At 37.4% G+C, this 23,684-nt stretch overlaps 2 protein-coding genes across 3 annotated transcripts in view; one reads left to right on the forward strand and one right to left on the reverse strand.

Annotated features, from left to right (window-relative positions):
* The first annotated feature begins 2,206 nt into the window (after positions 1-2,206).
* LOC102110890 (photoreceptor outer segment membrane glycoprotein 2) lies at positions 2,207-13,381 on the forward strand. Of its 2 annotated transcripts, none has more exons than XM_088057905.1 (4): positions 2,207-2,333; positions 5,486-6,154; positions 9,927-10,173; positions 11,528-13,381. In XM_088057905.1, the coding sequence occupies exons 2-4, from the start codon at positions 5,574-5,576 to the stop codon at positions 11,792-11,794; spliced, it is 1,095 nt and encodes a 364-aa protein (XP_087914031.1). In that variant the 5' UTR covers positions 2,207-2,333; positions 5,486-5,573; the 3' UTR covers positions 11,795-13,381. The 2 variants fall into 2 exon arrangements, with proteins under 2 accessions (XP_087914031.1, XP_014107391.1); XM_014251916.2 differs by having other exon boundaries at positions 2,262-2,397.
* A 3,077-nt stretch (positions 13,382-16,458) lies between these two features.
* UBR1 (ubiquitin protein ligase E3 component n-recognin 1) overlaps positions 16,459-23,684 on the reverse strand; it is a 59,615-nt gene continuing 52,389 nt past the window's right edge. Inside the window, exons 42-47 of the mRNA XM_014252064.2 lie at positions 23,267-23,375; positions 21,129-21,185; positions 20,578-20,655; positions 19,788-19,958; positions 19,494-19,595; positions 16,459-19,059 (exon numbers count right to left, since the gene is read on the reverse strand). Of these exons, the coding sequence (XP_014107539.2) occupies positions 18,918-19,059; positions 19,494-19,595; positions 19,788-19,958; positions 20,578-20,655; positions 21,129-21,185; positions 23,267-23,375 (659 nt within the window). The 3' untranslated portion in view covers positions 16,459-18,917. The remainder of the gene's footprint in view (positions 19,060-19,493; positions 19,596-19,787; positions 19,959-20,577; positions 20,656-21,128; positions 21,186-23,266; positions 23,376-23,684) is intronic.

Genomic DNA, 23,684 nt, shown 5'->3' on the forward strand with positions numbered 1-23,684 from the left:
GCTCAGAAGAAGAGCTTGGAAAATTCTTGTTTCCATCAGACTAAGCAAGTGCCTCCAGTTTATTCCAGTACTCCAAAATCTTATATCATTAATTGTCATTTACATTAAATACAAGATGAAACGAAAAACCATCCAAATATAAAAATACTAATTTTTGGAAACTAGATATAAAATTAAACATTGCATCATCCCAACTAGTTATTTCATTGCACTGATACACATCTATCCTTGGCTGTGGACTTATATATGAATGGTACTAAATAGGTAAGTAATTGGGCAAACATTTGTTAAATTTACCTGTTTGGGTCCTAAGCAATGCACAGCAATCTCCACTGTTAGCAAGAAAGTGTGTGATCTCTTTCTATACCTACTGCTGGGTGATAGGTGCAATCCCCCATGTACAACCCACTCCTGCAAGTTGCAAAATGCTACTCCGTGGTTGTGATGTCCAGGCTTCCCAAAGGTCTGCAAGAAAGTGCATCATGCTTAATTATAAACTGCCATAACACAGAAATTCTAAGTAATTGAACTCTGGATATTACATTTGCAGCTGAAGCCATTTCCAAATATGAGATGGAACAAAAAACACAGGTGGCACTGGCCTCTAACTGCATTACAATTGGATTTAAGTAATTTCTTACAATGGGGCATTCTTGAACTTCCATTAGCTGTGTGAATGACCTCTAATCTGTATTGTAGAAAAAGCCTTCATACAGCAGCACTGCCATCTCCTGCTCGCTTGCTTCCATGCAGGCAAGCACGAGATCTGTGCTGCAAAGCAGCCACAGTGAAGGTGCAGTTTTCTGCTACTAGGTAAGTGAGGAAGTAGCATTTTCTAATACTCAGGGATAACACGTTTGGAGTTCTGCAGATGGGGAGAGTTTTCACAGGTGAATTTTTTTAAGCACAGAAAAGTACTTCAGCCATTTGTCCAGGATTTCTGATAAACCACATCCCAGCCAAACAATAGCTCAAAACGTGTACATTTGTGTACTTGTGCTGTACCCAAGAAATACATTCTACCTGTTGAATATACTTCCATAGAACTGATCTGTTCACAAACCAAAACATTTAAAAAGATCTAAAATATTCCCTGTAGTCTGCATAAATGCTGCAAGTCCAAAGCATGAATGACTCATGCATGGGATTAATTCAATGCAGTTGGGGTGTATTTGATCATATGCAAGCATTTGTGTGGTCCATATGCAGTAGGTCCAACAGGTCCCAGATGTACCACATACGCTCTGAACCATTAGGACACAGGTGAGATAGAGCCAGAACACAGAGTTATATTCACAGTCATATCAGAATACTGCTTTACTGCTTATCATAAACTGGGACAACTTATGCTTCTGAGAATATTTCTACACATTTACAATGCCTGGTGCATGCAGGGTCTCTTGCAGTCAGCCATGTGCCCACTGAACTCTCTCTGCTGTGCCAAGGGGTTATAGATATGGATCTTATAGATCAAACCTGCTCCTGCTTAGGGATTCGATTCTGGTACTGACATCACCTCAAACTTGACCAAGCACTGCTGCAGACTCAGCTTATTGCCACCAGTGATGCCACTTCAAACCAGCCATGTCTGTCCCACACATTGCTACACGCTGGGCTCAGAAATGCCAGAGGATGTGACACTTTTGCTTTTGCTTCTGCCTTGGAATACAGCTAGATAAGAGACTAGGACAGAGGTTTCTACCAGATTGTTCTTGAACCTGGAAAGCTTCCCAAACAAGAACCTACCGTGAATCATACAGGATGATAAAAATGCTCTTGGTTACTTGAATTCTTTTTTTTGGACAATCATATTCAATACACAGAGAACAGAAAATTGCATCCAAAACAACAAAATATGGAATGATTGGTAAGGAACATAATAGTGGATATAAACGATAGCTGCCTAAGACAGATTTTCCCTTCCCATAGAATCACAAAGTTTTATTATTCTCATTCTTCTCTCCTTTGGAGGCACATTTATTGTTAAGAACAAATTAAGAGCTATTGAAGACATTAGCAGGTAATGAAAAACGGTTCTGTTGCTTACTAGCCCAAACCTCCATCAGGGTAAAAAGAAGAAAGTCACATAAACCATTTAGTTGGTGAGATCTCAGTTCACACTCAGTTAATTGGCCTGTTTTGCAGGATTTAATCTGGCAGCATAAGAACCTTGAAATAAACCTCTTGGCTATGATTAGAGATGAAGGAGAGATTAGCACAGGCAGGAGAGTTGAAGCAGTTTTCTCCATTTCCATTGGTGAGTCAATGTGAAGACAGAGCAACTACAGAGACATCAGGAAATCATTCAGTCATCCTCAGGATGTCCAATTCAGGTATTTTCTCCCTTGTATTCAGCAAGTTACCAGTTTCAAGATCCTGTTCATTCCTCTGAAGCAGGTTAGTGGTTTCTTTTATAATGTCATAAATAGCAATGTATGTTTAGCTAATGTTTAGTTGAAATAGCAGATTTTAGCAAAATCAGTAAGATAAGATGTGGTTTGTTTATGACAAAATTGCAAAATTTCTTTGAACAATTCATATCTAATAAGTAAATATTATAAATAAATAACTGTGCTATGTCTTGTTCAATATAGTTCGGGGAATTTGATAGCAAAGGAACATCTAGGTGATATCTTGGAAGCAAATTGTACGGTGATGGAAGCTGTGTTAAAAGTTAGATAAATTTGAATTCGATAAGGAAAACTTGAGAACAGTATTGATAGTAAAGGAGAGATTTCCACATTTATTTGGCTTCTTTTGCTGAAAGAAGTATTTCTCCCTTTATAAGAATAAAATCAAATTTGCTCTCCCATAGCTGGGGAAGACATGTCTGTGTGTATATGATTCATAACTCTGGAGTGGTTTACGTGCAAAGGTTTCTAAGAACTATGACAGAGGCGTTAGATCCACTGAAATGCTGGGAGCATTTGTAGCTTTACACTAATCTGCTACCAAGTATGACTTGGAGAAGAACAAACACACATTGCAGAGCAAGATTAACACTTTTAGCTCATAATTGCAGTTCCGCTCCTTCAGCTGGAAAAACTTTCTTCATCATGCTAAAAAATTATACTATGCAGCTGTTTGTGTGTTACAAGAGATCTTACGCTAATAAATGTATTCAATACTTTATTAAACAGGGAAAGAATAATGTTAGGATGCACTTACAAAATTCTTTATGATGTGAAGAGAGTCTTATTATCTGAAATAAACTCAGTAAACTGTTAGCACAGGTGAAAAACTTAACATACTTATGTTATTATCCATGTAGTAGGCTAGGAACAAGGAACAGAATAAGTAACTTGCTCTTCTGTCCCAGACTTGAGGCAGTCAAGGTTTCATGACAAGCACAGTGTTTCCCAAAGATCAATCCCAAGCATATCAGTGATAGCCAGGGTCAGTCAACAAGTGGCCTTTGAACTACAACAACCAGTCATTCCATCCCTTTCCTCTGGCACTAAGACTCCATGAAATCACAGACCCTATGCTGCTGGTGTGTTAGATAAATGTCAGTGTTCCGTGAAATCTGATCCTACAAACAATACTAAAAATTGACAAAGGAAGCTAATAATACCTCATGAGAATTTCTGGAGACAAGGAATTATTAGAATTTTTCTTGCACAGAGACTTTTTAAACTTCAAGCATCTGAAAATGGGGGATGGATCTATATCAGAATAGCTCCATGAGAGTGAATGTATTATGGCTAGAATATGACGAAGTCTCAAATCTCTCTGGAGTAGATGAATTTTAAAAAGAGTAGAACTATTGACAACTTTTGTCCAAATGTTAAAACAAAATATATTTAGCAAGTAGGGTGTTTTCAGTGACACCATAACTAAATGTGTGCTGAACAATTCCAAGGCATTGTTCAAATACATATATGTGTTTCACAGAAACAAACAGTGATATACTATTCAACAATTCATATGTGCTGGCTATTCAACATGAACTGTGTATCAGGAATGAGCAAATTTCACATCAGATTCTCTCTGTTGTGAGCTCTGAGGCCTGAGTATTGGGCAAATAAACCTGTTAGCAGCCATCATTTACAGCTATTTAAGGTCAAGTCACGAACTGCTTAACTGGTGAAGCAATCAGAGATACTGTCTCCAGGCTTAACAGGCTTATTCAGGCTGTCAGCTGAATTTGTAGGGAGGCTTAATTCTGTACCAGCAGAGCGTGATTCCTTCAAATGAGGTCTGAACAATACTGGAGAAGAATGGTGTGAAGCAAGTGTTATAATTTTATGACTATTCTCTGGACATCTCTGTAAGGTGATTATACTATACTACTGTAACAATACAATCACAATCAATATTCAGCCATGACTGATAATCATACTTAACAATCATTAAAATTAGGGCCGTGTTTTTAAACTCAGAAAGCTTCTGGCCTCAACACCTTTCGAAATAGACTGGTAAGGAAAAATACTGTGCATCTAGCATACTATTCTGTGTATTGCACAAAAGATACACAGAGCTCAATAGCTTTGAGGGGAATTAGTTTTCTCTGTAAATGCAGGAGAAAATAAATCCAACTTGAATTCATTAGATCTCACAGGCCTTAAAATCTTAATGTATGAAGATATTTATCCATACCCTAATATGAATCACACAACCTATTCCTTGCCTGTACAAATAGAACTGATTATTTCCAATGTAAACACATGAAGACACTGGCATTCCATTACCTTTTTAAACTGCACTCTGCAACAATCTGCTTACTCAATGCTAAGCTTCACTGCAGCTGGGGATCCTTCAGTGTAGCCCTACTTCTCTCCAGCTTGTCTATCTGCAGGTGTTTATCATGTTGTTTTAGCTGATACAAGTTTTATTCAGTAATAGCATCCACTAACTTAGAAAATATTATGCTGCTTATACATCTCTATTTCCCCAGATTTATAGGATTACATTTTACTTTTTATAAATATCATTGTATTAGTGTAAATAAATGACTGTATAATTATGTAATGCAGAATTTTACAGTATAAAATCACTCTAATGAGAGTTGCCAAATTAGGAACAACACAAGCAAGTTTTCTGGAAAGAAAAAAAGGCTGTATGTATGTTTGTTTGTCTTGTTTATTCAACTTTTGAACACAAACCTGACCATAACACAGGAATCAAATACCTATAATTGTTAAACAAAAAAAAAAAAAAAATGCAACAAGTAGAAGGGAAAGACACTGGGAGTCTTCTGAATGGAAAGATACAGACCATCAGATCCACACAGAAAATTGGTCTTGACAAAAATTCATAGGAATCCAGAGTCTCTGTTCTTACTATTCACTTGTTTTTAATTGCTCTAATTGGTCCTTAGAATTTTTTTTTTTTTGATTCACACTGTTATGAAACTTAAGCAATAAGTTTCACTAGGGCACTCCCTTGGCAGGACTCGGAGTGCATGAGGCTGTACAGGAAGTTCTCTTGTAGGCTCTATAAATACCTGGTCAAAGAGACAGTAATCTCTCTCCCTCTTCTTCAGATTTCTACTGCATGCCTTGGATCCATGCTCCTAATCAGCTTACAAGCTTCCCTTGACCTACGCTTCCTTTCCTAATGCACGTCTGACTATGGCTGTCCTCAAAGTCAAATTCACCAAAACCAAGAGGGACAAGCTGGCTCAGATCTTATGGATCCTCAACTGGGTTTCTGTAGTGAGTGGGATCATTCTCTTCAGTCTTGGCCTCTTTCTGAAAATAGAGATCAAGAAGCGCAATGAAGTGATGGCAAAAGGGGACATTAACTCTGTCCCCAACATGCTGATCTCTGTAGGGGTCATAGCATGTATCATCAATTTTCTGGGTGGCAAAATCTGCTATGACTGCTCAGATGCAAACAAGTTCTCCCGATGGAAACTAGTAATGCTGCCATACATCGTATGTACCTTTTGTTTTACCTTCTGCATCCTGGTGGGTGCTCTCATGTGCTACACCATGAGGAACGAGCTGGAAGAGTCTCTCTATCTGGGACTGAGGGATGCTATTAAGTTCTATAAAGACACAGACATACCTGGGCGGTGTTTCTTAAAGAAAACAGTGGATTTGTTACAAATTGGATTCCGTTGCTGTGGAAACAATGGCTTTAGAGACTGGTTTGAAATTCAATGGGTATCTCCTCGTTATCTGAATATGGCTTCCAAGGAGGTTTTGGAGTAAGTATTTATCAGTTACAACAAAAAAATCTAGGAGAAAAACTCTTTTGAAACTGAAAAGCCCTTTTTTCTTGACCTTTGTATCTTAATTCAAAAAATTAAGAATGACGAGGTTACTCACAAAATATGCTAAATATATGCACAGTCAAAAGTTGCCTTTCTCTAAGCCTTTAGGGATGCTCAGCAAAGCAAAGATGTATCTCCTTTTTCAGTGTGGTGAATTAGCTACCTCAAAATTTTTATTTCATTTATAGTGAGCTGATAACAGTAAGAAAAGAAGGATCGTACTATAAGTACATTGCACAGTCAGCTCTAAGCACTGAAAGACCCTTCTTCAAGGTATCAGACTTTGCAATCCCCAAGTTCAAATCTGTATGTTCACATCTGAGAAACTGCCAAACCACATACACTGCATAAAAAAGCAGAAATCCCCCCTTTCTTTTTGGTGGTGGCGTTTCACATGATGTACCGACTGTGAAAGTATATGCTCAAAAAGAAGAGTGGTAATACAGACAAGGTAAAAATTTAAAACTTTCAAAAGTAGACAATCCAGTCTGTAATGATTCTTCTAAAGCTGAAAAAGGCCTTCACTGACAAGAGAGTAGTAGTTTTGTATTCCCAGGAAAGATAAATGCAAAGAGCTTGCATTTTGTTGAACTCAAAAATCAGTGACAAAGCCAGAGGAAGGGAGGCCAAAGGTCTTAATTTCACAGAATTCGCAATTTGAAACTGCCATCATAGCAAAGCTATCTAGAGAGCTGCAAATATACCAGAGGGCAGGACCTAGGAGAATACAAACAAGAGGGCATCAGCATACAGAAGACACTTGTCTGTGGAAATGAAGCAATACAAGCATTCTCAAGAGCAAAGTTATAAAGTGTCACACAGAACAGACTGAACCAGAGCTGTTTAAATTCTCATTTCTGTGCTGAAAAGTGACATGGCAACCAAGACAGTGCTCAGGAATTTAAGAGCAGTAGCTTAGTGTGAGGTCAAAAGTAAAATATATTGTCTTTTATTTCCGTGAGAGGCAGAAACAGTAATGTTTTACCCAGGGTCTTAATTAAGCTGTGTTTTCTTCTGCTCACCCTGTGCTCTGCCATTGTTTTGAGAACACACTGCCAGTTAGCTTTCGCCCCATTTAGACAGAAGGGGACAGTGAAATGTGTGTGAGGAAAGTAATTTCTGAATTTCTTCTGCTGTGGATAGATGGCTTAATTTCATCTTGATTGGCAGAATCCAAGTTGGTGCTGCATAACAAAATTTTACCATGACTTCCAAAAATCTGTTAATAAAAGATTTGATATGAAATCATTGGAAGTAAAGCCCAGCCGGTAATGTTCTGAAAGGATGGAGAAGGAATCAATCTTTCTTGATTTGAACTTGTACTCTGTATCAGTTAGTAGTTTGTAGATCAAGAGGCAAAGAGGTGAGATCTGACATACTGTGAATTCACATGTAACCTTCTCAAAACTGAACTTTTCACACTCCTGAAAAACCCTCTTCCCTCCCCCCTCTTCTACAGCTCTATTGCCAACACCACAATTTGAGAAGGCATGGAAACAGTCAGTGGGGATTGGCAGGAACATGAGGCAGGTTACAGCAGTACAATGCTAGCACTGCTTTGGTTGGCTAAAAATCATCTTTGCTCAAAAGCCAATTTTTGCTTTACAATACTATAACTTTGAATTGCAACAGCAAATAGCAGTGAATGTCTTGCTCCACCAACTCTTTTACTGAGGTCTTCCTTTCTAACAGTACCAAGATACTATTAAGTACCAAGATACAGTTAAATAATTATTAAATTTGCCACCCTCAGAGGAAACACAGTGGCAGGAAGATATAACCCAAGTCTGGAAACTACTACTCTTGGCAGTAGAAAGAGTATTCCTCTTTATAACACATCTGGAACAGAAGAGAGTATTTAAATTGATGCTTGGGATCAAAAGAAAAGCTTAAGACCCAGTTTAAGAGATGGAGTACTATACTGGGGGCATCAAATATTTATAATACCCTGAAACATAGAGGACATTTTGCCAGCCCAGGTAAAATCTTTCCTTTCACAATGTGCCAATCTTCCCCTCTGCAAGCTTTCTTTTCTCCTTCCACATTGGAGCCCTCTGGTTTGTGCCTCTCTGGCTCCTTTCCCTTCCAGTGCGTAATTCTGCCTATGCCCACAACATGGCTCACACACTTCAGTCTACTTTCAGTGGATTATTTGGACTCTCTTACATTGATTCAATTCTGCTGCCATCACCAGGGATATGATGGCCACAAAATAAAAAGCTAGGCTTGAAAATGGAGAAAAATTCATGCATATCCCAGTCCTAAGTGGGAAATGCAGATGAACTTCCTGGTTTACCTGGAAAGATCTTGGAGTAAAAATGTTTTTGAGAGAATTTTAAGTAAAACAAAACACACCAGAACCCAAATAAAATAGAGAGGAAGAAAAGGACAAGAAACAAAAAAAGGGGGTTGTGTTTAGTAGGCTCACAGCAATAAAATAAAAGCAATTATTCTGCAATCAAAGAACTGCCACAAATACTAAGCTTCCTAGCAGCTTATGTTTCACTGGAAGGTTACATTTAGTCCAAAATTCCAGATCAAGACTGGACCACAGTGTTTCTGCTCCTTCTGTTTACCTGATGAGCTTCTTGTAACGATTTCCTTCCCTCTCATTTAGATCAGCTGTAGTGGAACAGAAAAATATTACTTGCAAACCTAGTTAATAAGTTTTGGAAAGTATTAGCAAATTTACTATTGGCAAATAGTGAAAGCTGGGTATCTAAGCGAAAGTTGTCTTTCATGTTTTCTGGCCCCCTTTACAGAGGAGAGGCCTGGACTTGATAAACCAGGGCATGGTTCTCACCCATGGGGCTGTCTCAGGAAATCAGCCTTTTCCACTGAGCATGAAAATAGGTACATTCTTAGAAGCTGCATCCCCAAGGTGTGAGAGTGTCTCTCAGCATCTTAGATACCATCCAGTTTCTGGAAAATCTCTTTCTCTGAAGAAAATGCATGCCAAGGATTCATTTAACCTCTAGGACATCTTGGTTAATTTGAGACTGTGTTCTCTTCCCATCCTATGATTTTTTTTCCTATACCTCTTTATCTTTCCTCTTTCACTACTTGTTTTCCTCCTGATCTTATAAAGGAGGGAAAGGAATAACTTTTAGCAATACAAATTTCCTAAACTTACAGAAAGTGAAGCTACAAGAACTAGAAACTCCTTTGTGAATTAGTCTCAAAATACGTGCTGGACGAGCCCTTGCAATGGGTACAGTGACAAAAGTCCAGTGGATGATTTCCAGTGGCTCCTGTGGCATACAAAGTTGTTCTTGTATTAGGATCTCTCTCTCATGGAATGATTGTGTAGAAAAATCAGTCCAGAAGTAGTGAAACACAGAATTTCCAGGGATAATTTCCATTCAAATTCCACCGAGATAAACAAGTTCAAAAATTATTTTTAGTATTCAGCACAAAGATACCTAAAAAAGGCAACATCTCCCCAGACACTGAACTCACGTCTTGTGGCACAGAATGAAGAACCACATGATGTACTGTGCTACACCACACTTAATTACAGCAAATCCAATATTCAGCTTTCTGGCAGTAAACAACTTTTCCAGGTGGAAGTATATCCTCATTTTTCTTTTGTTATATTGGAGAAGCCTACATTGCAGCAGAGTTATGTTACTTCCTTTTCTAAAGTCACAGGCACTGCCTGCTGCTGACACCAGGTTTGTAATGCCCAGACTTTGTCCTCTTGCAGCCGTCTGAAGAGCAACGTTGATGGGAAGTTCTTGGTGGATGGAGTCCCCTTCAGTTGCTGCAACCCCAGCTCCCCACGGCCCTGCATCCAGTACCAGCTGACAAACAACAGTGCTCACTACAACTACGATTTCCTGACAGAGGAGCTCAATATCTGGATGAAGGGGTGCAGAGAGGCCCTGCTGGATTACTACACCAGTATCATGAGATCCATTGGCATTGCAGCATTACTTATTTGGTTGTTCGAGGTAAGTCTCATAAAAATGGTCTCTATCAGATTAATCAGTCTTCTGTCTCTCTAGGATGGGAAACGATGATGGTGTAACACATGAGAAGTGCCTCAGCATCCAGTGTAAAGTCAACAAGCACTTCAGGAATGTTGCAGGGTTTTCTTTACTAAAGACAACTTTCCCAAAGTCCACAGAGCAGAAAGAAATCTTGTTGAGGATGAGAACTATGAGAAACATGTATATAATTCTGTATATATATAGAACTTTTTCAACAGAATATAGCATATTCCCTTCCCTGATGCATTTATGGGATCAGATACAGGATGATGCATGCAGTGGTAGAACTGCAAGGAAATTTGGTGACAAGGTCTGGATGTTGTTTTAAGTCAGTTTTAATATAAAAAATATGAGTAGGTCTTTTTATATTGTTTAGTTTCACCATATAGATAGTTCTTGCAGTCATGGCATATCATCCCTTTAGAAGTAGATTGTGCTGCTAGTTATGCAATCAAAATAAACACATCAAAGGCAAGGTACACACCTGCAAAGCTGCAGTGTTCCTGCTGACATCTGTAAAGAGGAATTCTCTCGATGTTGTCATCTGCAAGTAAACGACCCCCCCACCAATGGCACAGGCTCCAAAACAGTTTTCTTACCTTTTTAGTATGCTTTAGCTTTCTGATTATCGCATAAGTATTAGCATTGTAATTAGAGTAGTTCACAACAGTCCTCAGGCAGTGGTAGGTGGGGTCATGGTGCCAGAAATAACAGGCCTCTGAAGCATGTGAAAAGCTGTGAGCCAGCTCTCTGTGCTCCCTTAAATACTGACAAGCTGATCTTGATTACAACAGAACTATGAAAGTGGGGCTTCTTCCTAAACTTAGACTTGAGCCTCTGTTATAGGCCATCCTTCTTAATTTTCATGCCTTGGCACATAGAGGACACATATGGCTTACACAGGAATGATTAAACCTCCTTGGAAGAAATATTGATTTAATCAATGTCACTGAGAAAATCCACTGAAATTAACACACTACAATTTTTTCTTTCCCTGTGACTGATGGTTCCATTAATTGATCATCCATTCTACATCAATTAGTTGCAATCTCTGAGGCTAGAAGGTTCATGGCTAATTCTAGGTACTAATAGCATGCAAGGGTGATTGTTACCTGAAGAATGAACAGAGAATCAATCCTTCTCTCCTTGCTTTCTTAAAAAATGCAATTTATTGGAAAAGTGGTTAGGTATATTGCTAGGATAAAGAGTCTGTCTGCTTTACTCAGTTATGAAGCCTGTAAATACACAAGTCAGAAATCAGTGATAGTACTGAGGCTGCAATTTCAACTGTTTAACCATTAACTGTTTGTTACAGCTCTCTGTACTGATTGGTGTCCGGTACCTACAAACAGCCATGAAGAATGTCCTTCTGCTAGGAGATCTGGAGGGTGAATCAGATGGTTGGTTACTAGAAAATAGCTTTGTGGAAACTGCCAAATACAACATCAACATCATTAAGAACCTCGGTAAAGCCAATCAGATCTCCACTGTCTCAGGCATGAACGACCCCAATATTAACGTTCCAAACACAGACTGTGACAAAACTAATATTACAACAAAATCTATCCCTGCAGCTAGGTAGGCAAATCTTCCAAGAAATGACATCACAAGTCTAGCTTTGCTCTATTACAGTCCTACAGTCACCAGATTTTATCTGGGGGGGAAAAAAAAAAGGTAGAAAAACTAGTAAAACAATTGAACAAACCACAGACTGGTGAGAGCTCCAAAAATGCTGATACTTCCTTGGATGGATGTGTTTTTACCTGTGAAATCCCTGATTCTCAACACTGCACAAAACTTCTGGAATGTCCCCCACTTTCTCTCCTTTACTTACAGACTTCTATCATGGTCTGAAAGCATCAGAATTATCATTAAGCATAAGCAAATATTTCAGACAGGATGGGTCTACATGTACTAACATACAGATTAGTTGAATAGGTACCAGAGAAGTTTGTCATTACACCTATAAAAATCCCAGGAGTAGGGAAATCCCAAAAGAAATTATTACGCTGGGTAAAAAGATTATTTACAAAAAAGACAAAAACTGAAACGAAGATTCTGTTGGTGCAGGTTAGGAAAGCGGAAATTTTAAAAACATGCATATATTACAGCCTACAACAACCCACCAGGTATGTGAAATTCAGGTGAAGGCAATGAAAGTTACCACGAAAGTATTTCACTTTGTTTTTCCCAAAATGTCTGCAGTATCTATACCCTCCAATAGCTTAGAGAAAGTATCTTTTCATTTTCCCCCCTCCAATTGCCCCACTTCCCTCAAAGGGTACAGCTGAAAGGAGTTCTCTGATTAATAACTGCCAGCTCGTGCAGGGATATTTAAACTTCTAACTAGCATGTGATAGCACAAGTTTAAAAACAAGTAGATACTTCCTGTGAAACAAACACTGATGATCCTAGATGCTTGAAAGCTCCTCGTTTCATAAGTACTTACCACCCTGATCCAGGGGTGAGAAAATCACACATTTTTGAAATCAATGAAGGCAGACACACTGACAGCTCACACATCACACCCCTGGTACAATGCTCAGGAGCTTTGCTGATGCATGGAGTGAAAGCCTTCAATGCCCAAACCACCTGTAGTTACAGGGTGCCCTATGACTATAACTGATCATTAATAGTCAGCAGAAAAAAAGTACCAATACAAACAGAGGTGGAAAGACCAAATAAAATATTTTACTTGCTACTGTTGTGAGTGCATTCTTGTGGATAATCAAGTAAAAGAAATTTTATCACTGAAATATTTAAAATAGAACCATTCCTGCTTTTGAAACTGTGCAGAGTAACAGTAAAAATTTCTTTACCTAAATACTGTTGTTTTCCATAACACTAGAAAAGGCAAAAATTATACTATAAGGATGTATCGTAAGTAAATGTAAATAAACCATAGTGTAATTCAAGCAGGCTATGTGCATGACCGTAACTTCAACTGGAATTCCTTCAATGCCTAACATGTTAAGCCTACACTTAGCTACATATTAAAACCCCTTCAAAGAGCTAGATTTCTAAGCTGAGACTTCCTTCCACAAGAATTGTTAATTCTTCCCTTTGCACTGCACTTACCTGTATGCCTGCTTCTTGTCTTCATTGTAATCACTTTGCCCAGTGGGGGCTTAAAACTTAACTGGTGTGTAATTCCTTCAGCCATTTCTGAGAGCCCAAAGTACTTACCAGCAGCTCTACAATTAGGTGATACAGGCTGGAAAAGAATGAATACAGAAAGTTGCAGTTCCTTGAGAGATCAAGGAGAAAGACAGTCATGTATTGCAAACTAATCAGATTTTGCATATGTTTTTTCTTTAAACTCAGTGTATTTTTTTGCAGATGAGTATGCCAAGTGTCACCTGTGTCAGTCAATAGCAGTCACTTCCTCAACATGATTTCATTTCACTTTTCGTAAAACAGTCCTAGACCTCAATAACTAAAGCTTGCAGAATTACAAGAACAGTGAGCTTGCTCTTTTGATAGCTTTCTAGTTGCATGGATCTGTCAAGAATCTGCTCTGAAAAAACAGATTTGGAAAGAAGAGTGAACTGATCATCCAGCCTCCGCATCTCTATCAAGACAAAGAAATGTCATCCAGAAGTTGCTGTAACCCATTACCACAAAGAGCAGAGGTTTAAGTATCCAGATGTATCCAGATATACAATTTTCTCCTGCCTCCACACAGCTCATTAGCTTTCATATGAAGAAAACACATTTTACCATAGAAGATTAATTAGCATTTACCACTTTAACCTTTGTCTCTCAGCCAGCTGCACCAAACTGCAGCAGTGGAATGTGATTGGTTTTGATATTAACTTAGTTTCAGCAAACATCTCACAGGGAACAGTCCTTGTCTGACCTATTACCAGTAATTACTTAGTCATTACACTGTTAATTTCTATCCCGTCTAGGCATTCAGAGTCCCCACTGATACAGATGCATCACAAAAAGACAATAGCTCATTTCACAGTATCAGGATAAAAATTACTTTCATTAATAAATGCTTTCTTCTTTGCTTTGTATTTATTGATTTCCTCAGAACATGGAAGTGCTACACCCTACATATCCAGTTTCCTTTACAGCACCTGTAAACACAATAGTTTGGGTTTCCTGCAGTATTTAACACCAGAGGCACTGGATCAAGGAAACAAAGTCAGGTAGCAGCAAAGACTCCATCTTTAATTCTCAGTAATTTATAAAGACAGAGATGGCATTAGCAAGCCAAGCCTTTAAGCCGGGGCATCTGCTCAGATACAGAAATAAATACGATCTGTGGGACACTTCTTACCCTATTTGTTACTAATGCCTAATCCAGCCAGAATTTATAACAATACAGCAAATTCCAGAGTAAGGAACTCACCTATCTTCTTCATCAAGTTCTTAATTTAAAAAATAAAATAAACACTATTGTTGAGTTCCTCGTGAAGGCACTATGAGAGGCACTTTTATTTAGAAATTGCATGTACAATGCTCTTCCTTTAAAGCTTTCTGAATGCCACTGAAAATACTTGCTCTATGTTGATCACAGAGAAAAAATAGTAAGAAATATAAGCATGCAGCACATTTAGGATTTTGTTAAAACGAATATAGTTCAAGCAGGAGCTCTGGTACCTTGGGATGAGTATCTCAATACTTGTACCCAAAGAGGCCAATATTTCACTCCAGGCACAATTAAGGAGGAGATGTGAGGTTCTGCAGTCTGCTGAAAAAGACTAACCACACATCTTCACAAATATAGCAAGGACTTCAAATGATCACGAACTCCACAGCCCCCACTTTGTGCTTCACAACATTTTGCTGCAGCTCATTCACTCAAGCATGAAGCCTGGAAACCTCTTAAATCTGATGGACTGTAAGTTGTTTGACAACCTGTACTTATACAGCACAAACTATACTCCTTTTATTGACACTGATCTCATGAACAATAGTCAGACAGCAATAAGAAAAGTCAGATCCCATTTTAATGTCTCATGTTGAACTCTCTACCGAGTCTCTTACTCACCATTAGACAAAATCATGTATATATCACCTCTTGGAATTTCAGCTTGCTCTCCATCAATGCAAATTTCCTTTATATAACTTCACTTTCATGTATGATTTCGACTGTACTGAATGCAACTTCAGAGAAATGTAGCTTGGATTAGAAATAACTAGATTTGAGACATGTGTAAGGAAGCAGATTTTCATTATTAGCCATTTTTTTCCTGTATCAACCTTCCAATTTAGTCTACCTGCAAAATACTGATAGAAACAAAGAGATAAGACTGCACCACAGAAATGAAACAACTTCTATTTTTGATAAAATATCTTTCAACACTTTGTCAAGCAATAGGTTAGAAGAATCTAAGTAACAACTTAAATGTTGTATTATGAATCTGCCTAGTTTACACTGGAGATTATTCAAGGCTGTTGTCTAGAAAATGAAGTGGATTTCAACCATAATGCAAAGCATATAATAGCAAAAATACTCCTCTATGTATCTTTGTACATTAAGATTTTTATTACACAAGAATTAGTGCTGGGGCTTCTTTTTTTTTCCCCCCTTAATTAACAGAATTCTTGTTCTAATTTTCTTCACAACATTTTTGCTAGCAGACTTCACTCTACCTCCACCTTTTACCTTTTCAGGAATTAGTTTTTAAAAACCGTTTACTAAGAAGAAGCATAAAGAGGAACATCATTAACACCCAAATGGTGCCCAAAGCTTCAACAAAGCAGTGAGGACATGATGACACCTATAACATAAAAAAGAGCAAGAAGTACTGGCCATATCTATGTAAAAGATGTCTTGACTGTTTGCTTAGGTCTATAATAAACCACTTTTTTAAAAGTATGTATCATACAGCACATTAGACCAACACCACAAACACCCTTTCTAGATGTTAAGTATCTGCCGAACAGTACAGCCCGTTCTTTGAGAAGATACAAAACCAGAAATACACTCAACTAGGTCAGTTTCAGGGCATGTAAATATTAAATTCTGTACTTAAGATTTCTTTTAGAAATTTAGGTAGACGCTGAAGAAATCTGAATCTGTAAAATACTAGGATAAGTTTCAAGTGGCATGTATCTACATAAGAAAAAGTATTCCTTACAGGATGACCATGATACAGCCTACACAGATAACTGATAATTTACCAACCATTTACCAGCTCTTCTCCTTTCCCATGCTGACAGACACCACTATGAGACTCTTATAAAATGAAATGCGAGGTGCCAAAGTGCCTTCAAATAAAAACTGAATAATCTACGAGAAGTTACTTTATTTCCTTTTTTTTTAAATATACATATACAAGATATTTTATTTCAAAAGCACAAGAACATTATACAAGTTTCAAATTTACATTTTTGCAATTTAAGATACCAGTATGTGCATTATCAAATAACTTCTGTCAGCTTGGATGAAACAGAAATAAGTGGCATAAGCATCTTGCGGTCACTAAATACAGATTATACTCACAGTGAACAAAACTGCATAGTAATTTATGAAATGAAAGATGACCACGCTAATCAGTGAATGATATGGGAGCCATTTGCAAAATTAGTATGTGCAAACATACAGAAAGATGCAACTTTCCTCTCCCACTTCTTTTAACTACAAAGAGATTTTTAAAGGAGCTCACCTGCTCTTACCAGCTCCTGCCCTTGTATACTACAGTTCAGACAAGAAAACAAAATAAAGTGATCTCACTGCATATTGGAAAATGGAAATTTTGTATCAGTGAAGTGCAAGATAACTGAAAGTTTTTGATAACTGAATATGTAAATATCAGAGGGAAATAGTAAGAGAATACAGGTTTGGTATCAACAAGGCATTTGCCAGCCTTAATTCAGTATTTTTGTTGGTAAGCAGTGTTTTGATGACATAAAAATCACCAGTGCATTCAAGTTTTCATTGCAACTGTTCTAAAGTCAGTATGTGTCTCAAACATGTTTTAGAGAAGACTAACAGAATTAATGTTTGTCTTCAAAGAGTTTAATATTCAGGTTTAAAATTCTGACAAAATCAAAATAAGGAAAATAATCTTAATTTCAAGAAACAGAATACCTGGAAAATATCCCAAAGCCAACTTTTTATATCACTGGGGAAAGGTTACAGCAAAAGTATTTTAAAGGTATTTGAAACCAGAACAATGTTTAAGATCATCGGTATTCCATCTTCAGATTAGTTATGGTGCTGTCCAGTGCACTCATACAGACATACTCAAAAAACATTTTAAAAAACCCCAGAAGAATGGTATTTAAATCTAAATCATTAATTGTGATTCTACTATCTCTCATGTAATTATGGGAAAAGAAAAGAAAACAAATCATACAAAAACACACTCAGACATTAATTTGAAAACTTCCCCTTGAAAGCCTTATTAAAATGGCACGAAAGAATCCAAATAGCAAAGGGGCAGGAAAATTGAGGGTAATGACAACTTCAAGCTTTCACATGGAAATGGCATCTCCTGGGAAAGATTTTTTACCCACCACATTACAAATTCTCTCACGTATATTACGACTGAAATTCAGAAAACAGAACAACAAACATTTAGAACTGAAGCACAATCACATATAATTGAGAGAGAGTTCAATCACAATGTGCTATTAACTACTGAAGGGGAAAGAGAGAGACTTAGTCACCTTTTCTCCTCTTTTCTGCTCTGTCTGGCACTAAACCACTGAACATGCTTCCCAAAACACACCATTTCATTTATGCAGGCTCCAAAACATGCTCCAAATAGTGACAGGGGATGATGAGTGGAAAATCCCTTAGATATGGGCAAACTTATTTCTGATTCTAAAACTTGCTGCTTTTGGGCCTTGATTCTAGTCCAGTGATAGCTTTGAAGGCCATTTCCTTACCAGAAGTCTCTGGCTCTTGTTCAGCTTACAGAGCTACACTGCAACTACCTACCAGGAGTATTTTCATTTTTGATTCTTGGGGAAGGTCTCAGAAGACAAACTGTAAAGGAAGTAAACCTAACCACAACCTAGGCAAATGGTGAACCCTAGACTTCTTATGATATATATTAATGGAGGAAAAATTCCTTAGATAAAGTGCAGTTCTGGCAACACAAAAAGCACAGACTTAATTTTTTGATGCAACAAGCAAGATGGTGATCTTCCAATGCACTTTCTAACCCACACTTCTCATTTAAAGAATTCAATGAAAACTCTTCATTAAATCCCAAGGTACATCTGAATGCAAGCTTTTTCTGTAAAACTTACTCTTTATCGTACCTGTTGCTGCAAGTGACTAAAGACCTGGCACCACTTCCACTCCAATGTTATCTATTTAAAGCTTCACTAAGCTTGAGAAAAGAACCCAGGAAGAAAGTAAAGGAGGCTTTTCCTTGGTAACACCACTTAGATATGTTCTCAAGGCATGGAAGAGACAAATGTGGTGTGTGCTCTGAAACACACCATTTGAGAACTGTCCTCATGAAAATATATGAAACAATTTAAACTTCTGAAAAAAATGGAAATAGTTCTGGTTCAGTAATAGTTACAGAATGTGGTTTTACTTTTTTTTAAAAAAAGAAAAAAAGAGGAAAATATATGAGTTGGTTTCAATGCATCAGTGACACATCCAACCTAGATAATCCATCAATTAATTGTCTGAACTACAGAAACCACTTGAGTAGATTTTTTACTGCAACCCTCTTTCTTTTCCAAAGCACTGCCACTGGTAAGAATTTTCACTAAAATCAAGAGACTCAGAGCAGTTGCCAGTTGAATCCGAAGAAGATCTGATTCGTTTCTTGACTCCTGGCAATCTCCTCTATGATGCAGTGCTGCTGCCACAGCAGATGGAGCTTCCGGTAACGCTCCTGACATAAGTGGAGGGGATTGCCTCTTCTTCAGAGAGGAAAAGAGAATAACCAGTTAACATACCAGAACAGCAACTGTATAGATTGCTAACATTAGCATGAGACTAATTAAATACTAATTAAATTCCAACAAGTCTATTGGAAATGTAAAAATATCTCCACCTGTGACAAGCAATGACTGCCACTTCTATGATGACATTTCAGCAATGGCAGTTCTGACATGTTTATGATTAAATGCATACAAACATTCTTGAGAAAAGAACAAGTTTAACAGTATCAAAGAAGTGTATTTTCTCATTATAAACTACCCATTCCTGACTGGAAACTGCCATTAGCTCCTCAGGCCAAGACACACACTACATACAGTGCTGTACACACTAGCCAGAAGAATGTGTTGTCCAATGAATATAAGAAAGCAAGAGATATAAAAATGGAAAGGTAGGAAGTCAAGCATTTACTTACTTTAGACCTGGATCTGTTTCTCCATATTCATCCAAGTAGGGTGCAGGATATAAGCAGCCCCTGGTTTTACCTTCAATGAGGACAACTTTGCATTCCCTGATTCTTAAAGAAAAGAATAGCTACATTTAAAATACAACTCCAAGAACACACTTCCCTTTTTGGTGAGCTATAATTTATGTCAAAGTATTGTTTTTCCAGCTCAGACAAAAAGAATCAAATGCTTTGACAATGTTGTGAATTCTATCCTTCTAATACTCCCCTTATTCTTTAACACACTGAATTCTGGCTACTTACTTGAGAAACATGCAGACTCCAGCTCCACACTGAAGAGCGTGAGAAGTACAGGCTCCCAGCTCCTCCCCATTCACCAGTTCCTGACAGCAAGTATTCTGGGAACACAACATTGCCCCACAGAATAAACACAATACTGGGTGTTTTTGTTCATCATCAGAAGACCGTGGGCATCTAAAAGAAGTGCAACCAGCGTGTTACAGTAGGAATTAAAACTTTAAAAGAAATGTTGACTAAGGTTAATTAAGGTTGAATAAGGTTGAATAAGGTTCCTTAAAAATACTCCAAAAAGACCTAGCCAACTAATGAAAAACCCCAATCATTTCACATATCACACTGCTTGAAATTATTTATCTGCAAGATATCTGCTTTGAGTAGGAGGTTGAACTACATGATCAACAGAAGTCCCTTCTGACCTCAATTATCCTATGATTCACTCTTCTTGGCATAAAACAGTGCCATCATCTGGGCTTGTTGTGTCCACTGCAAAAATAATTTTCAGGCTTATGGCCAGACCAAATGCACATTGCACAGGAGAAAAATGAACAGCAGACTAAGCTATAAAAATTTTAAATGCTGTATTATCAAACACAAATTACTTCATTTAGCAAGCTGTTGTGTTTCACATTTTAATTGAACAGGTGCTAGTATTGGCCAGTATAACCATAACAATGCCTTCACTTCAAAATAATTTCTGTATTCTTTCAACAACAGTTACAGTAAGTGCAATAATATAAAATTCACTAAAAGTGACAAAACACCTAAGAAGACAATTAAATATGCCTCATCTTACCTAAACTGAGAGGCTTGGTTCAGAAGGCAACTGTAGTCTTCAGGAAGCTCTATTAAATGATTTCTTTTCCTAGGATATCTGCATAAGTTGAATAGAACTATTATGAGAATAATAAAGATCAAAGTAAACAATGGAATAAATAACCAAGAATCCCTGCTAAGCTTTTGGTCATTTCTGCAAAAGTCCACAATTCTAGAGCAATTCTTCAGTCCTGGAATCCCAAGTGAGATTCTGCACATGGGAGCTTCAGCATTTCTATATTCCAGCAAAGGCGCTGAATTAAAATTCCACATATAACCTACATACATGAAGACATTTCATATTTCAGTTAGCTTTTGTTCTTTCCTAGAGCAGGACAGATTACTTGTCTAACAATGTTGTACAATCTCAAAGAGTCGCTGTATGAGGAATAATAAACAAGACATTTAAAGACAAAGGTACTTCTAGTAGTAGAGCAGAAGGAATAAAACACAAAGTCTCTAACTTGCTCACAGCAAGCACTTCATTCTTTCATGTGTTTTAAGTGAAAAACAGAAGAACAATAAGCTTACCTTATTGCGATGCTTTTCCCTTTCAAACAACTTAACACCACTGGATCAGCACACCACCTATTTCAAACAAACATTTACAGATGACAACATTTGATAAAAATAGACATTTAGGTTCATTAAATAAAACTACTAAGTGATAAGCAAACACAAAACAGTGATAAAAGCATTGATAGTTCTACCTAAAACTTTGCAAGGAAAAACAGGGGTGTTTTTTTATGGTTTTCTTCAGGAGAATGCTTTAAGTTTGCATACAGGAGGAGAAACCTATGTGAAAAAACACCTAAAATTATCATCATGCACATGAAAACACAAGATTTACACAGAGTTAAAAAATGTATGCAATCTTCAGACATGTTCAGTTTTTCAAAGTGGGCTACAATACACAGCACCTTTTGAAATACATGCGCTAAAAGACACAGCATAAATAAGTATCGTATAATCTAACAGAAAAAAATTGCTGTCTTTATTAAATAATCATCACCTAATGGTTATTTTACAATGGTTTATTGCATGATGTGTGCTTGCTTAGAATGACCAAATGTGTCTATCAAAACACTGGCAGATATTGGCCAGTTACAGAGAAGAGGAGCTGGTATGTTTAAGATGTCTTAAGTTATTTCTACAAAAAAAAAGAAGGGAGAATAACTGCAGCAGATGGTCAATCTAGTATGCTTCATTTAACACATTTCTCAACAATCATCAAATTTAGTCTTCTGAAATAAGATTTTATGAAAAAACATATGGGAACCTGCATGATGATTTGGCAACTGTTACTATTACGTTAAATATGCAGCCTCCTACTTGAAACATCTTTTTCTGACTGGCAGCACCGTAACTATTTGTTAATCCTGCTTCTAGTGATCTTTCCCAGTGTTCACAAGCACCATCTTCTGTATTCTCTTAGAAGAACTTCTACGTCTTTAAGCAAATGTGTAGGAACAAGTAAGACAAACTTATTTAATAGTTTACTTGTAGAAAATAATCTAGGAATTTATAAATAATAAAATATACTACAAATTGAATTGATCATAATAGAACTGTATGTAGGGAACTGTTTAGGTCAGCTATAAGGACTGCTGGAAATCAACAGTTCAAAATGAAGAAATCTAGACAACAAAGGCTGAAACAACTAAAGGTTAAAAAACCCAACCAAACAACAATGCAGGAAAAGCCAGTGTGAGTCAGAGATTTCTGCCAAGAACCAGAAATAATCATTACTGCCACCAGGTGATCAAATGATCATGTTAAATACACAGAGACATTCTCCAACACAGTATAGCTGGATTATTCTTAATTGGGGATGATGTGTCGCCTTACTGATTTTGAAGTTTTGAATGCAGAATTTAACTAATTCTTTCTTTACTGCTAAAGAAAGAATGTTTTCTTTACTGCTACTTTCACAAACTGAAAGAGGAGAAATTTAGGTTAGAAATTAGGAAGAAATTCTTTCCTTTGAGGATGGTAAGATACTGAACAGGTTGTCCAGGGAAGCTGTGGATGCCCCAGCCCTAGAAGTGTTCATGGCCAGGTTGAATAGCAGGTTGGAACAGCCTGATTTAGTATAAGGTGTCCCTGCCCATGGCAGGGGGGCTGGACCCAGATGATCTTTAAGGACTCTCCCAACCCTCTAACACTCTATGATTCCATGACTGCCGATGGCAATGTATGTAATGCTCAAATTGTACCTTTTCACTATTAAGCCAATTTCATCCACCAGTCCATTTTGCAAATGCTGAGAAGAAATACAAAGCCTCACCCTACCAGCTACATGATTTTCTACATTCTCATTTTACAGCTCATGTAATCAGCACTTTTGCTGCAGACAGATTAAAAACAGGCAAATGAACTATTGCTGGCATATCAAACAAGCAAAGGTTTAAAATAACTTCTGGCTGTATGGTTTCATGTAGGTCTGCAAGCACTAATCCCTTAAACTATAATTATTTACTATTGGAATTATCATAAAATAGAGAGTGTTTTAAGTTTCTGCAGTGCTTTAAGGGACTCAGTGTACCTGTGCAAAGCATTTAGAACTTCACTATGAATTTGAGCTCAGTCACTTATTATCAGTTTTAATCTAGAATTCCCACAGGGCCACCACAACAGAAAAACATGGCCTGTCCAGTCCCAGTTAGTACCTTTGAAGCAGTGGATTTACTGTGTCCCAGTATTCGTGGAAGAGCAGGAACAAATTTGTAGGTAGAGAGAGGTAACTACAAAGTGCCTTGAATTGCCCTTCTTCAGAAACTGCAAAAGAAAACAGTTTAAGTGTTTAAGCACTGCTGAATAATTCACTCAAAACTAGAAATCTCCGGATCCCTTTTCCATTGACTAGTCTGTATCCTACAGCCTCAGCATAGATCCTACGTAGTAGAACTGGATATTATTCCACCAACTTAATCAGAGCTATAATAATTTGGATAAGCTGAGGATCTGTTTAAAGAAATTTGATATATATTATTAAGTATTTTTTAATGCATAAGTTACTGTAATAGCAGAATTCCTTGCTTAAATTACTGCATAATATGTAACAGAAGCGCAGTAGATTTCTGGACT

Source organism: Pseudopodoces humilis, chromosome 7, assembly GCF_049639895.1.
Source record: "Pseudopodoces humilis isolate 2021_Gansu_Grassland_sample_001 chromosome 7, ASM4963989v1, whole genome shotgun sequence".
Taxonomy (NCBI): Eukaryota; Metazoa; Chordata; class Aves; order Passeriformes; family Paridae; genus Pseudopodoces; species Pseudopodoces humilis.